Raw genomic sequence first — 12,309 nt, forward strand, 5'->3', positions numbered from 1 at the left:
TTAGCTTCTTCCTGATGCAGTAATTTTTCAATTTTTAAATTATTTTTCCAAATTTTTTTTAAAATTTTCCGTTCACATACTCATGTGATGGCTTGATTCATAAGATGAATGATTACTACATCATGGCACAAATTAGTGTTAGGTTCATATCTGCGCCCGGTCTCCGGTTGATTTCCATCTTCTACCCCGTGAAACGGAACAGAAATAGAAACCCAGCAGTCCGTTTTCAAACCCATTCTTCTGCCTGATTGCTGGGAAACGTTTTTTTTTTAGCCAGACACAAAGTCGGACATGCAGGACTTTGTGTCCAGTTAAAAAAACGGTTTCCCCGCAGAGAGGCAGAAGACGCACACGGGCGGTCACCTTTACAAACCCATTCAAATAGATGGGATTGAAGACTGGGTTTCCGTCTCCTGTCCAGTTTCAAGGGGCAGAAGACGGAAACTGGGCGGATTGGCTAAATCGGAGATCGGGCGCAGATGTGATCGCGCCCTTACATACAATATACTGGGAAGCGAAGAAAAATCTAAATGGGGTGAAATTGAAGAAAAAAAAAACTGCAGTTGCCCCAATCTTCTTTCAGGTTTGGATTTTATAGAGTTGACTGGGCAGTTGAGATGACATATTGCCTTTGTTTAGTCAATGCCGCGTAATTTGAAAACTTTTTTTTATATTTCTGTCTACAGATACAGAACTGTCTCTGTCTCTTTTTATTGGTACCAATATAGGATACATATGGCTTGTACTAAAGTTTAAATTTTTTTTTTAATCTTTTTTTTGGATTTGCAAATTTTGATTTTTATTCCCCTTTCAATGTGTGCAATGAACATAAGAAATACTTTTGTTTTTTAACCCCTTCCCGCCGATGGCACTTTTTGACTTCCTGACCAAGCTCGATTTTTCACTTTATGTGGCAATAACTTTGGAATGCTTTAACTTACCAAAGTGATTTTAAGATTGTTTTTTCGCAACATATTGTACTTCATGTTAGTGTTAAATTTTGGTTGATATGTTTTGTGTTTAATTATGAAAAAATTGGAAATTTGGTGGAAATTTTGAAAAATATGCATTTTATAAAGTTTGAAATGATGTGCATTACATACAGATAGTCAGACCGCCAAAATTATATCATAAATCTCATGTCCCAGATCTCTGCTTTATGTCGGCATCAAACTTTAGTCACCCTTTTAATTTTTACCGACATTAGAAGGTTTACAAGTGAAACAACAATATTCAAAATTTTCAAGAAATTTCCAAAACCCATTTTTTAAGGGACTAATCCAGTTATGAAGGGGTTTTGAAAGACCCTTGTATTAAAGCCCCCCATAAATCACCCCATTTTCAAAACTGCACCCCTTAAATAAGCCAAAACAACATATACCTAGTAATTTAACCCTATAAGTGCTTAACAGGAAATAATACAAAATGGAGGTGAAATTTTCAAATTTGAATTTATTTTACTAATATTTTCGTTTAGCCCTAGAATTTGCACATTCACAAGGGGTTAAAGGAGAAAACGCGTCCCACAATTTGTTAGGCAAGTTCTCCCGACTACCATAGTACCCCATTGTGGGTGTAAACTAATATATGGACGCACAGCGAGACGCAGGAGGGAAGGCGCGCCAAAGAGCTTTTAGAGGGCAGATCTGGCTGTGATCAGTTTCAGGAACCATGTCGCATTTACAAAGCCCTTGAGGAGTCAAAACAGTGGAAACCTCTAGAAAGTGACCCCATTTTGAAAACCGCACCCCTCAAAGAATTTATCAAGTGATGTAGTGAGCATTAGTAACCCCGAAGTGAATGTGTAAGCTGTGCGGAGTAAATTGGGTACACCAAATCCCATTCTATTTTCCCACCAGCTCCTATGACGCGGACGGGGAAGAGGGGCATTCTGGGGGATCAGCGCTGGTGTATTATCTCTCATAAGCTGTAAATATGGGGAGTCCCCTGAAAACACTCGCACCACTTACACATTTCCTTCTAGCCGCAGCCACTTATGTCCTAATGATTTGGCGACTTTTGGGGTTTTTGTCTTCACATTGTACAAGGTAGATTTTTATTTTTATCTTCTGGCAATGTGGCCATATGAGGGCTTGGTGTTTGCGGTATTAGGGTGCATTCACACGGAGTAAAATGGAGTGTAATTTGGAGCGTTTACGGAGCGTATACGGAGTGTGTACGGAGCGTTTACGGAGCGTTTACGTAAACGCTCCGTAAACGCTCCGTATACACTCCGTAAACGCTCCGTAAACGCTCCAAATTACACTCCATTTTACTCCGTGTGAATGCACCCTTAGATGAGCTTCTCAATGCCACCATTTTGGGGCCTGTAACTTATGGACTACATTTTATTAACTCTTTCTGGGTGGGATGTAAAAGGAAACTTCAATTCTGGCATTACTTTTTAGCATTTTTTTTTTCCCCGTGCAGCGTACAGCATAAGTAACATGTTACCTTTATTCTGCGGGTCAGTACGGTTACGGCGATACCTCATTTATATGATTTTTTAATGCGTTGCTATTTGTGCAGAATAAAATTCAATTCAGGGAAAAAAATCATTATTTTTGCATTGCCATCTTCTGAAAGGCATAACGTTTTTATTTTTCGCTAGACAGAGCTGGTTGAGGGCTTATTTTTTGCGGGAAGACCTCTTCTTTTTATTGGTTCCATTTTGGTTTTCATCTGACCATTTTATTATTTTTTATTGAACATTTTGTAAGGGAAAGGTGGTGAATAATCATTATTTTGTGCGGTTTTCTACATTTTTTTTTTACGACATTCGGGTTAAATAATGTTTTAATTTTATTGTTCAGGTTATTACGGACGCGGCGATACCAAATATGTAATGTTTTTTTCTATTTTTCTTTATTTTACATAATAAAACATTTTACATGTGGAAAATGGGAGTTTTCGGGCTTTATTTATTTCTATTTTATTTTAAACTTATTTAAACTTTTTTATTTTTACTTTTTCAAACTTTTTTTTTCTGTCCCCATGGGGGATTGAAGCAGTGATCGGCTGATCACTGCTTCAATAGAGATACGCTGCAACACACGTGTTACACGTGTATTGCAGTGTATAGGAAGCTGTCAGCCTGTGTAGACGCACAGGCTGACAGCTTCATTTACGGCAGGATCAGCCAGGCGCGAGGACGGGGTAAGTGAAGGGGCAGACCCGGGGTCACTGATCAGACACCGGGCTGCCCCCTACGAACACCGGCACCCCCCGAAACCGGCGCGGGGGGGTGCCGATCGGCACCATTTTAGAACAGAACCCCGGAGGTGCCGGCGGTCATGTTGATCGCCGGCATATTAGGGGTTAACACCCGCGATCGGACCCGGTTCTGACCGCGGGTGTCACGGGGCATTGTCAGCCGTGTATTACGGCTGACACCCGCTGTGCATGGTGCGCACACAGTTTCTGTGTGCGCACCATGCAGCCGCAGTAATAGTACGGCGGTTTGCGGGAAGCCCTTCCCTGCAGCGCCGTACTATTACGGCGAATGTCGGGAAGGGGTTAATATCCTAGAAATTTTAGGATTTTTGAAAAATGTTTTCTGTTTATCTTCATTTGTAAAAGTGGAGAAAGAGGAGTGAGCTGAATTTGTTTTTTTCTATATATTTATTTATTTTTTATTTTTTCTAAAAAAAACTTCATAGCTTTTTTTTTGCTCCCTAATGTATTAACTCTATGAGTGGTTGATGAATCATACAAAATACTTCCATATTTCTGTACTGGGCAGTATATTGGTTAGATAGAGTATACTGCCTATCTATTACACCTTTCCTCTTGCAGAGTGCAATATAAATTTTAAAATTACAAGTCTAGCTGGTCAGTCGTTCAACCTAGGACATTTTGGAGGCAGTGATGTGTTCCAAATTTGTGTCGCCCATGCCCTGCAATGGCAGTTGACCATGATATCTAAGGCCTCGTTCACATCTGCGTTGGTAATCTGTTCATGGGAGACTACCAGGGCCCCCCTCCCCGATCGGACTACCGAATGCATTGGCAAGTGGTGTACAGTGAAAGCACATGGACTCCATAGACTATAATGGGGCCTGTGTGCTTTCTATACGGTCTCCACATGAGTAGATCATGAACTACTTTTCTGTCCGCATGTTCCATATGGAGACTGTGCGGAAAGCACACGGACCCCATTATAGTCTATGGGGTCCTTGTGCTTTCACTGTACACCACTTGCCAATGTGTTCGGTAGTTCATTCAGGGGGGTCCCTGTGCAGACTCCCCAAATGGATTACCGATGCAGATGTGAACGAGACCTAAGCCGTGATGGCCATTGTTCACTGTGGTTATTGGTGGTATAAAGATTTTTTTTCCCCTTCAGGCCGGGTTCACACGGAGTTACGTGCCGCGAGATTTGGCACGTAGACGCCGCGTGACCCTTTGCGTGCCGTACACGCTCCCATTCATTTCAATGGGAGCGGGGAGCGTATGCGCCGCGCTAGTTTGCGGCCGTGAATAAATGCACGGCCGCAAACTAGCGCGGCGCATACGCTCCCCGCTCCCATTGAAATGAATGGGAGCGTGTACGGCACGCAAAGGGTCACGCGGCGTCTACGTGCCAAATCTCGCGGCACGTAACTCCGTGTGAACCCGGCCTCAGATCAAGATGAATGACTGCCCAAATGGAAGTTCTGCAAATGAATTCTACATTGTCGCCTTCTCTTCTTCATCGGAGGCACAAATTAAACTATTTTTTGGGATATTAATAATTTATCTCATGGCCTTGCTGGGAAATTTGACAATAATTTATCTTGTATGTATGGTGCCAAAATTACACACCCCCATGTATTTCTTCCTGTGTAACCTCGCCACCGTAGATGTGACATCTACAACTTACATCATCCCTAAGTTACTTGCTGTGACATTGACCCAGGATCATAAGATCTCGTTTCCTGGCTGTATGATCCAGGTATTTTTCTTCATTTTGTGCGCTGATGGCGAAATTTTCATGCTGACGTCAATGGCCTATGACCGCTATGTGGCCATATGTAAGCCCTTACAATATTATGCAATAATGAGAAAAGACGTCTACATTGTCTTGGCGGCATCATCTTGGATAGTTGGTATTCTAAATGCTCTTGCACATGCAATACTTTCCTCCATATTATTATTTTGTGATTCGCATGATATCAATAATTTCTTCTGCGATCTGAATTCCATCATTGCTATTTCCTCTACAGATGTTACAAGCAGAAAAATATTTATGATCACTGAAGTTTTCCTTATTACCATTTTACAGTTCTTACTCACTATAATCTCTTATGTCTTTATCTTCTCCGCCATATTGAAGATCCGTTCCTCGGCAGGACGTATGAAAGCTTTCTCCAGCTGCGCCTCCCACCTCATCACTGTTATATTATTCTATGGACCTCTTACGTTCTTGTACACAAAACCTCAATCTGAAGACTCTAAAGATCAGGACATGTTACTATCGATGCTTTATCTGGTTGTGGTTCCGATGTTGAATCCTCTGGTCTACAGTCTGAGGAATAAAGAGGTGTGGGGGGCTATTTTATTAGTGGCCAAACAAATGAAGGCAAAGTTCTCAACACAAGACTAGACAATAGAGATGAGCGAGTAGTACTCGATCGAGTAGGTATTCGATCTAATACTATGGTATTCGAAATACTCGTACTCGATCAAATACTACTCGCTGTTCAAATGGAAAAATTCGATGCAGAACCAGCGTTGATTGGCCGAATGCTATACAGTCGGCCAATCAACGCTGGTTCTTCTCCTACCTTTAGAAGTCTTCTCCGTGCAGCGTCCCCGCGGCGTCTTCCGGCTCTGAATTCACTCTGCCAGGCATCGGGTCTGGGCAGAGCCGACTGCGCATGCCCGTGCTACAAGAAAATGGCCGCTTTGACTGTAAGAGTGAATGCCCGATGCCTGGCAGAGTGAATTCAGAGCCAGAAGACGCCACGGGAACGATGCACGGAGAAGACTTCTCAGAGAATCCAGCCCGACCCTCACTTGTGGACTTGGTAAGTTCTATTTGATCGAACGTTGCCTACCCCTGAAACGAGCATTTTTCCCCCATAGACTATAATAGGATTCGATATTCGATTCGAGTAGTCGAATATTGAGGGGCTACTCGAAACGAATATCGAATATTGAGTATTTAACTACTCGCTCATCTCTACTAGACAACCTTTACGTGACTGTTTTTTCTTGGTGTCATGGCTGGCATTTTCTGAACACATTGTTTGAGAACTAACACAAAGCTAAATGGTAAAGATGATAAGTGAGGTTTGTGTAGCTCAGGTACTAATAACTTACTATATTAGCATATTTACTATGAGCTGTGAAATGACAATTATACAAGTCCTTCAAAATAACCACCTAACTTTTTTTTCCCATCAGGGACTCTAATGAAAAGACCTCTATTTCTGTTTACAGATTCCTTCTGTTATTAGTAGAGGATACGACTGGGCACCAGGCACCATCTGGTCAGTACTATGTTGGTGGCTCCTAACTAGAAATGAGAGGACCGGCTTGTACCAAACTGTGTTTTTATACATTTTCCAAACTGAAATTTCTGGTTTGGCGAAACCTGAAATATTTGTGGCTGGCCACCCAACCCATCATTATTATGCTCTAGAGCCGTGATGGCGAACCTATGGCACAGGTACCAGAGGTGGCACTCAGAGCCCTCTTTTTGGGCACCCATCTGTGGAACAGATTATACTGTGTGGGGGTCACTGTGGAGCAGATTATACTGTGTGGGGGCCACTGTGGAGCTGATTGAACTGTGTGGGGACCACTGTGGAGCAGCTTATACTGTGTGGGGGCCATTGTGGAGCAGATTATACTGTGTGGGGGCCACTGTGTAGCTGATTGTACTGTGTGGGGGTCACTGTGAAGCAGTTTGGACTGTGTGGGAGTCACAGCGGAGCAGAAAGCTCTATAAAGCCCCATTCACATGACCTTAATTTTGCAAGTCCATAAATGTCTGCAATTGTGGATTCGCACATTAAGGTTAAATTTCCGTGTTGGCACTTTGCGATAAATTAGTGGGATTTGGGTTGCTGTTTGGACACTTGGTCTCAAAAAGGTTTGCCATCACTGCTCTAGGGTGTCTACTCATTGATCCAAAGATCCAAAATTTAAAAGTCTGATGTACCTCTGGCAACATATGTCCACTTGTACTTGGGCAGATGTGAACTCATCGGTTGTAGGTATCCAGTGGGAAAGAAGAGAGATCTTAGGGGTTCCCAGTTCAACAACTGGGAACTGGGAACAACTTCTAGAGTAAAACCAAAGAAGTTGGTGCAGCCCTTACTCCATATGTGGTCGTGTAAGGAATTACATAGCAGGACAGTTGTCTCCTGGGGTAGATGGGCACATACGTATATGGCAGCCCACACAACAAGATCTGGGCACAATTTGGGCCACCACTTTTACTTGCTGGCTGTGATAACAGAAAGTCTATGCTTTCCAGCTCTAACTACACATAAAGAGGTCATGTCTGATCCACAAACAAAGCAGTTCAGTCTGTATAACCAGATACATTAATATACTCCAAGGCTAAGAGACAGCTCAGTCTGTTTGGAGAATGTTTGTAGGCCTGGCATTTTTTGATATAATTTGTTTACATTTTGTCTTTGCTTATCCATTTTATAGGGAAATGTTTTTCAGATTTTCTATCTCTACCTTCCAAAAATTCTGAACTTTTTTATTTTTATGTCAACACGGCTATTTAATGGCTTATTCTTTGCACAATGACCTATATTTTTAGGTAACACAGTTTTGGGGTTATCCATTGATTAGTTTTTATTAATTTCCTTGGGAGTCTACTTGAAAAAAAACTACAATTTTATCATTAGTTTTTGTATTTTGTTATTATGTGTTCACTCTGCATTAAAAATGACATGGCAACTTTGTCCAGTGAGTTATTAGAAGTACGGTGATACCATATTTATATTGGATTTCTTATGCTTTACCAATGAGTCTCCTATCATGCAAACATACCAGCGGTTCATTCACATGGAACTTAGAAGGGAACTTTTAGGCTAAGGCCTCATGGGACGACCCACACCCAAAAAGCGCTGCGGGAAAAACCATGGCGGCACCGCATCGCGTTTCTTCCACAGTGCTTTAAGGGTAAGTTCACAGAGTTTTTTGGTCAGGATTTTGAGGCTCTATCGACCTCAAAATTATGACGAAAAAGATGGCTCCCATTGAAATCAATGGGAGCTGCTCAGGAGCCTTTTCTGGGAGCCGGCTTGTGCCAGCTCCAGGAAAAAGAAGCGAGGTGCTCATTCTTTTTCGTTTCGTCTTGCGATTGGGCCTAATCCAGAGCGGAGCGCGTGACTGGATCCCGATGCAGTGGGTTTCAGTCTCGGCTACCCGGCTCTTGGATCAGAACCTGAGGCCTGATCTGCCTCAGGTTTTGATCCAAAAAACCCAGTGTGAACTTACCCTAAGGCTGAGTTTAGACAGGGTTTTTTGGTCAGGATTTTCACGCGGAATCCCCATCAAAATCCTGAACAAAAAAAGTCTTCCATTGAAATCAATGGGTGCCAGTCATTTCTTTTTTCTGCGAGTGGGAACACTGCCTCCTGACTAGGCCCATTCGTTTGGAGCAGAGTGCCGAGACTGAGTGCCAGTTCACTGCAGTCGCAGCTACCGTTCTTTTGGGCCCGGAATCTGAGGCGGCTTCCGCATCAAATTCCAGACCAAAAAACCCCATCTGATCTCAGCCTAAACAGAAAGTTTAAGAGTTTTCCTCTGCGGACTTTCTGTTACAATTATATCTATGGGGAAATTGCCGGCGTTTTCTTAGATATAATTGACATGCTGCGATTTCCAAAACCGCATTGGTTTTGGTAATCACAGCATGGTTTTTACCGCAAAGTGGACATGGGATTCACTAGAAACTCATCCACTTTGCACTTACTGTAAAACACAGTGTTTCCTCTGCTGACAAATTGCTGCATTTCCGTCCTGTGGGGCCCCGGCGGTAGTCTCTGGTTTGCACTAGGATACCAGAAGTGAGATCCCCCAGCAATCTGACTCTTATTCCCTAATCACACAAATGTCTTTGTGGCACACTCCATTTAACTGTCAAGAGGATTGTCTGAAGGAGTTGTTCCACCACTGGTCTGCTCACTATAAGGCTATGTTCAATGGCACAATCTGATGCTGATTATGTTTTGGATTCCAACCCAAAGTCAGTAGCAGTTTTCACCCCGATTCTGTTTTTTTGCATACTGTTTGGCAGTCACCCTTTGAGTGCCAAATAACTTGTTGTTAACTTTTTTTTTTTTAATAATCACAGAAATATATTGTGAAAGTTCATTCAAAGCTACATTCAATAATAAATTGTAATGTCCACAGTAGAGTTTTTGTGGTTCATTACATAGAGTCTTTAAGTCATAGTCACCTTTTGAGTGCCAAACTACTTTCTGTTACCCATTTTTTGCACTCTGCCACTAAATTCCAGACCGTTTTTTTTTTTAATCAACTCTTTATTTAAAAATGGCATAACAATAGAGAAATAAATATGCAGTATACAGCAAACATGAAGGAGTCGCTCAATGGTGACACCCTAATATAGTCAACCAGTTTTAAACATTTTTATAAAGAAGGGTGGAGGAATGGAGGAGGGAAAGGAAGAGGGGTGGAAGGGCGAGACTGTTACGACAGTGTTATACCTATCATTTGAGCTTAGAAAACTTAAGCTAGGGAGACCAAGTCTTGGGGAAAGTGGTGTGTTTGCCCAAGGCCCAGCTCGAGATTTCTTCGAATCTAAACACTTGGTTGACTCTGAATGAGTAGGAGCCGTTGGCTGCAACCACTTCTGAGGGATAAGGAACTTAGCAACAGCAATAAGATGGGTCTTCAGATCTCTTTTGGATGGGGAGAGCTGCGCATTGGGCAAAGCCAGAGCTATATGATGTAGAGATATCTGAGATCCGGCCCCACAGATGGATCTAAGCGAAGCCTCTACCCCTCTCCAGAACCCACGTAAAACCAGGCAGGACCACCAGATATGCAATAGAGAGCCTGTCTCCAGGCCGCAACGCCAGCAAAGGTCACTATCTGTTAGCTTGCATGCAAACAGCCATTCTGGCATTTTGTACCAGCAGGATAGAAGTTTGAAGTGGTCCTCCTGAAGTCTCACACAGCAGGAGAACCCATGAGATGTAGACAATATTTGTTTGACTTGAGCTTCTGACAGGGAAAAACCCAGTTCTTTCTCCCAGGACAGAATATAGGATAGTCTGGATGGGCTCGGGTTCTTGAAATATGTATGAAGAACCAGCGAGACCTTCCTGAGCTTTAGCAATGGGGCCAGTTTCTCAAAATTGGAGGCGGCCTGCCTCAGAATGAACTTGGAGCAAAACAGTGAGATCAAACGCGTAACATGCTCTTTGTATAATAAATTCAGTGTGGATAAGCCCTTGAAGGCTGGGAGTGTATCATCAATCTTCTACACCTTGGGCAGAGCCGACTGCGCATGCCCGGGCCACAAGAAAATGGCCGCTTACACAGTAAGCTGGAGTAAGCGGTCATTTTCTTGTGGCCTGTTGTCCAGTAGGCTGGTGTAAGCGGCCATTTTCTTGTGGCCCGGGAAAGCGCAGTTGGCTCTGCCCGAGGCTTAGAAGATTGACACCCAGGACAGAAGAAGACGTGAAGGTCTTTTTATTTTGAAGCTACCAGATCTTGTATAAGTTATTTTACATCTCACAATATATAGTGTGAATAGGTATATAAATTCAATAAAATCCAATGCTTTAGATGTAGATCACTTATCATTTTTTATATTTAGTTTTCTTTATTGCAATTTGTCCACGTAAAATGTGTCTATATGTTAGTAAGTTGTCAACCCTGCCAATAAATATAACCAAATATATCAACTGAAGATTGCCTGTCCATTAACTAGTCAGGCGTCTAGGCCTTTGTCTTCCTTTGTATAGTTATTAATAGAATGGCCGCCCAAACCTCCTTATTCCTCAGACTGTAGACCAGAGGATTTAACATTGGAACCACAACCAGATAAAGCATCGATAGTAACATGTCCTGGTCTTTAGAGTCTTCAGATTGAGGTTTCATGTACAAGAATATACTTGGTCCATAGAATAATATAACAGTGATGAGGTGGGAGGCGCAGCTGGAGAAAGCTTTCATACGTCCTGCCGAGGAACGGATCTTCAATATGGCGGAGAAGATATAAATATAAGAGATTATAGTGAGCAGGAATTGTATAAGGGCAATAAAGATGGCTTCAGAAATCATAAAGATCTTCCTGCTTGTCACATCAGAAGAGGAAAGAGCGATCAATAAGTTCAGATCACAGAAGAAATTATTAATATCATGTGAATAACAGAATTGTAATACAGAGGTAAGTATTGTGTGTGATAAAGCATTTAAGGTGCCAAGTATCCATCCAGAGACCGCCATTACAATGTAGACGTTCTTTCTCATTATTATGTAATATAGTAAGGGCGAACATATGGCCACATAGCGGTCATAGGCCATTGACGTGAGGAGGAAGATTTCACTATCAACACTGAAAATATAGAAAAATATCTGGGTCATACAGGAAGAAAAGGAGATCCTGTAATCTTGGGTCAGTGTGAGAGTAAGAAGCTTAGGGATAATCGTAGAGGTGGATGTGATATCTAGAATGGCGAGGTTACACAAGAAGAAATACATTGCTGTGTGTAATTTGGTAACTGTACATACAAGAATAATAATTGTCAAGTTTCCGAATACAACCATAGTGTAAATGATCCAAATCCCCCAAAATAGCTCAAGTTGTCCCATTGCAGATGTAGAGAAGGCGACAATGTAAAATTCATTTTCAGAGCTAGCATTTGGACAGTCATTCATGTTGTTAGTTTGTGGATAGAAATCTAATTTCTCAGTGCAATTCCAAAATGTAGAGAAAACAAATATGTAACGATTTGGAAATCTCATATAACTATATTTCATTCACAATAGAATATATATCAGAAGGTGAAAGTTAGACATTGATTCATGTTAGAAAGGCAACGTCTCAGAAGCAAAGATAGTCAGAGGTTCACCAATCTGTGAAAAGTCTAAAAATTGTGGAATGATGAATATCCCACTATCAATATTGGATGTTTATAATGTACGCAACCTCAGGCAGCACTGCATTAAAAACAGGCATGTATCAGATATGCAGATCATTGCTTGGGCTTAGGAATACTTCCAGAAATCATTGTCTGTGATCACAGTTCATTGTTTAATCCATAAATGCAAGTTAAAGCTGTATCATGAAACAAATAAGCCATATATCAACACCATCCAGAAAAA

The 12,309-nt window shown here is 41.8% G+C and overlaps 2 protein-coding genes across 2 annotated transcripts; one reads left to right on the forward strand and one right to left on the reverse strand.

The window, feature by feature from the left end:
- Nucleotides 1-4,630: 4,630 nt before the first annotated feature.
- LOC142202723 (olfactory receptor 5AR1-like) lies at nt 4,631-5,584 on the forward strand. Its single transcript, XM_075273000.1, has one exon. The coding sequence runs from the start codon at nt 4,631-4,633 to the stop codon at nt 5,582-5,584; it is 954 nt and encodes a 317-aa protein (XP_075129101.1).
- Nucleotides 5,585-10,920: 5,336 nt separating this feature from the next.
- Nucleotides 10,921-11,862, reverse strand: LOC142202726 (olfactory receptor 5AR1-like). The gene has a single exon (XM_075273006.1). It carries the CDS (start codon nt 11,860-11,862, stop codon nt 10,921-10,923), a length of 942 nt encoding a protein of 313 aa, XP_075129107.1.
- Between the last annotated feature and the right edge of the window lie 447 nt (nt 11,863-12,309).

Source organism: Leptodactylus fuscus, chromosome 5 (assembly GCF_031893055.1).
Source record: "Leptodactylus fuscus isolate aLepFus1 chromosome 5, aLepFus1.hap2, whole genome shotgun sequence".
Taxonomy (NCBI): Eukaryota; Metazoa; Chordata; class Amphibia; order Anura; family Leptodactylidae; genus Leptodactylus; species Leptodactylus fuscus.

What these genes read in the sequence shown, in the direction of transcription:
- LOC142202726 (XM_075273006.1), bottom strand. Translation starts at nt 11,862, where the DNA reads ATGAATGACTGTCCAAATGCTAGCTCTGAAAATGAATTTTACATTGTC.
- LOC142202723 (XM_075273000.1), top strand. Translation starts at nt 4,631, where the DNA reads ATGAATGACTGCCCAAATGGAAGTTCTGCAAATGAATTCTACATTGTC.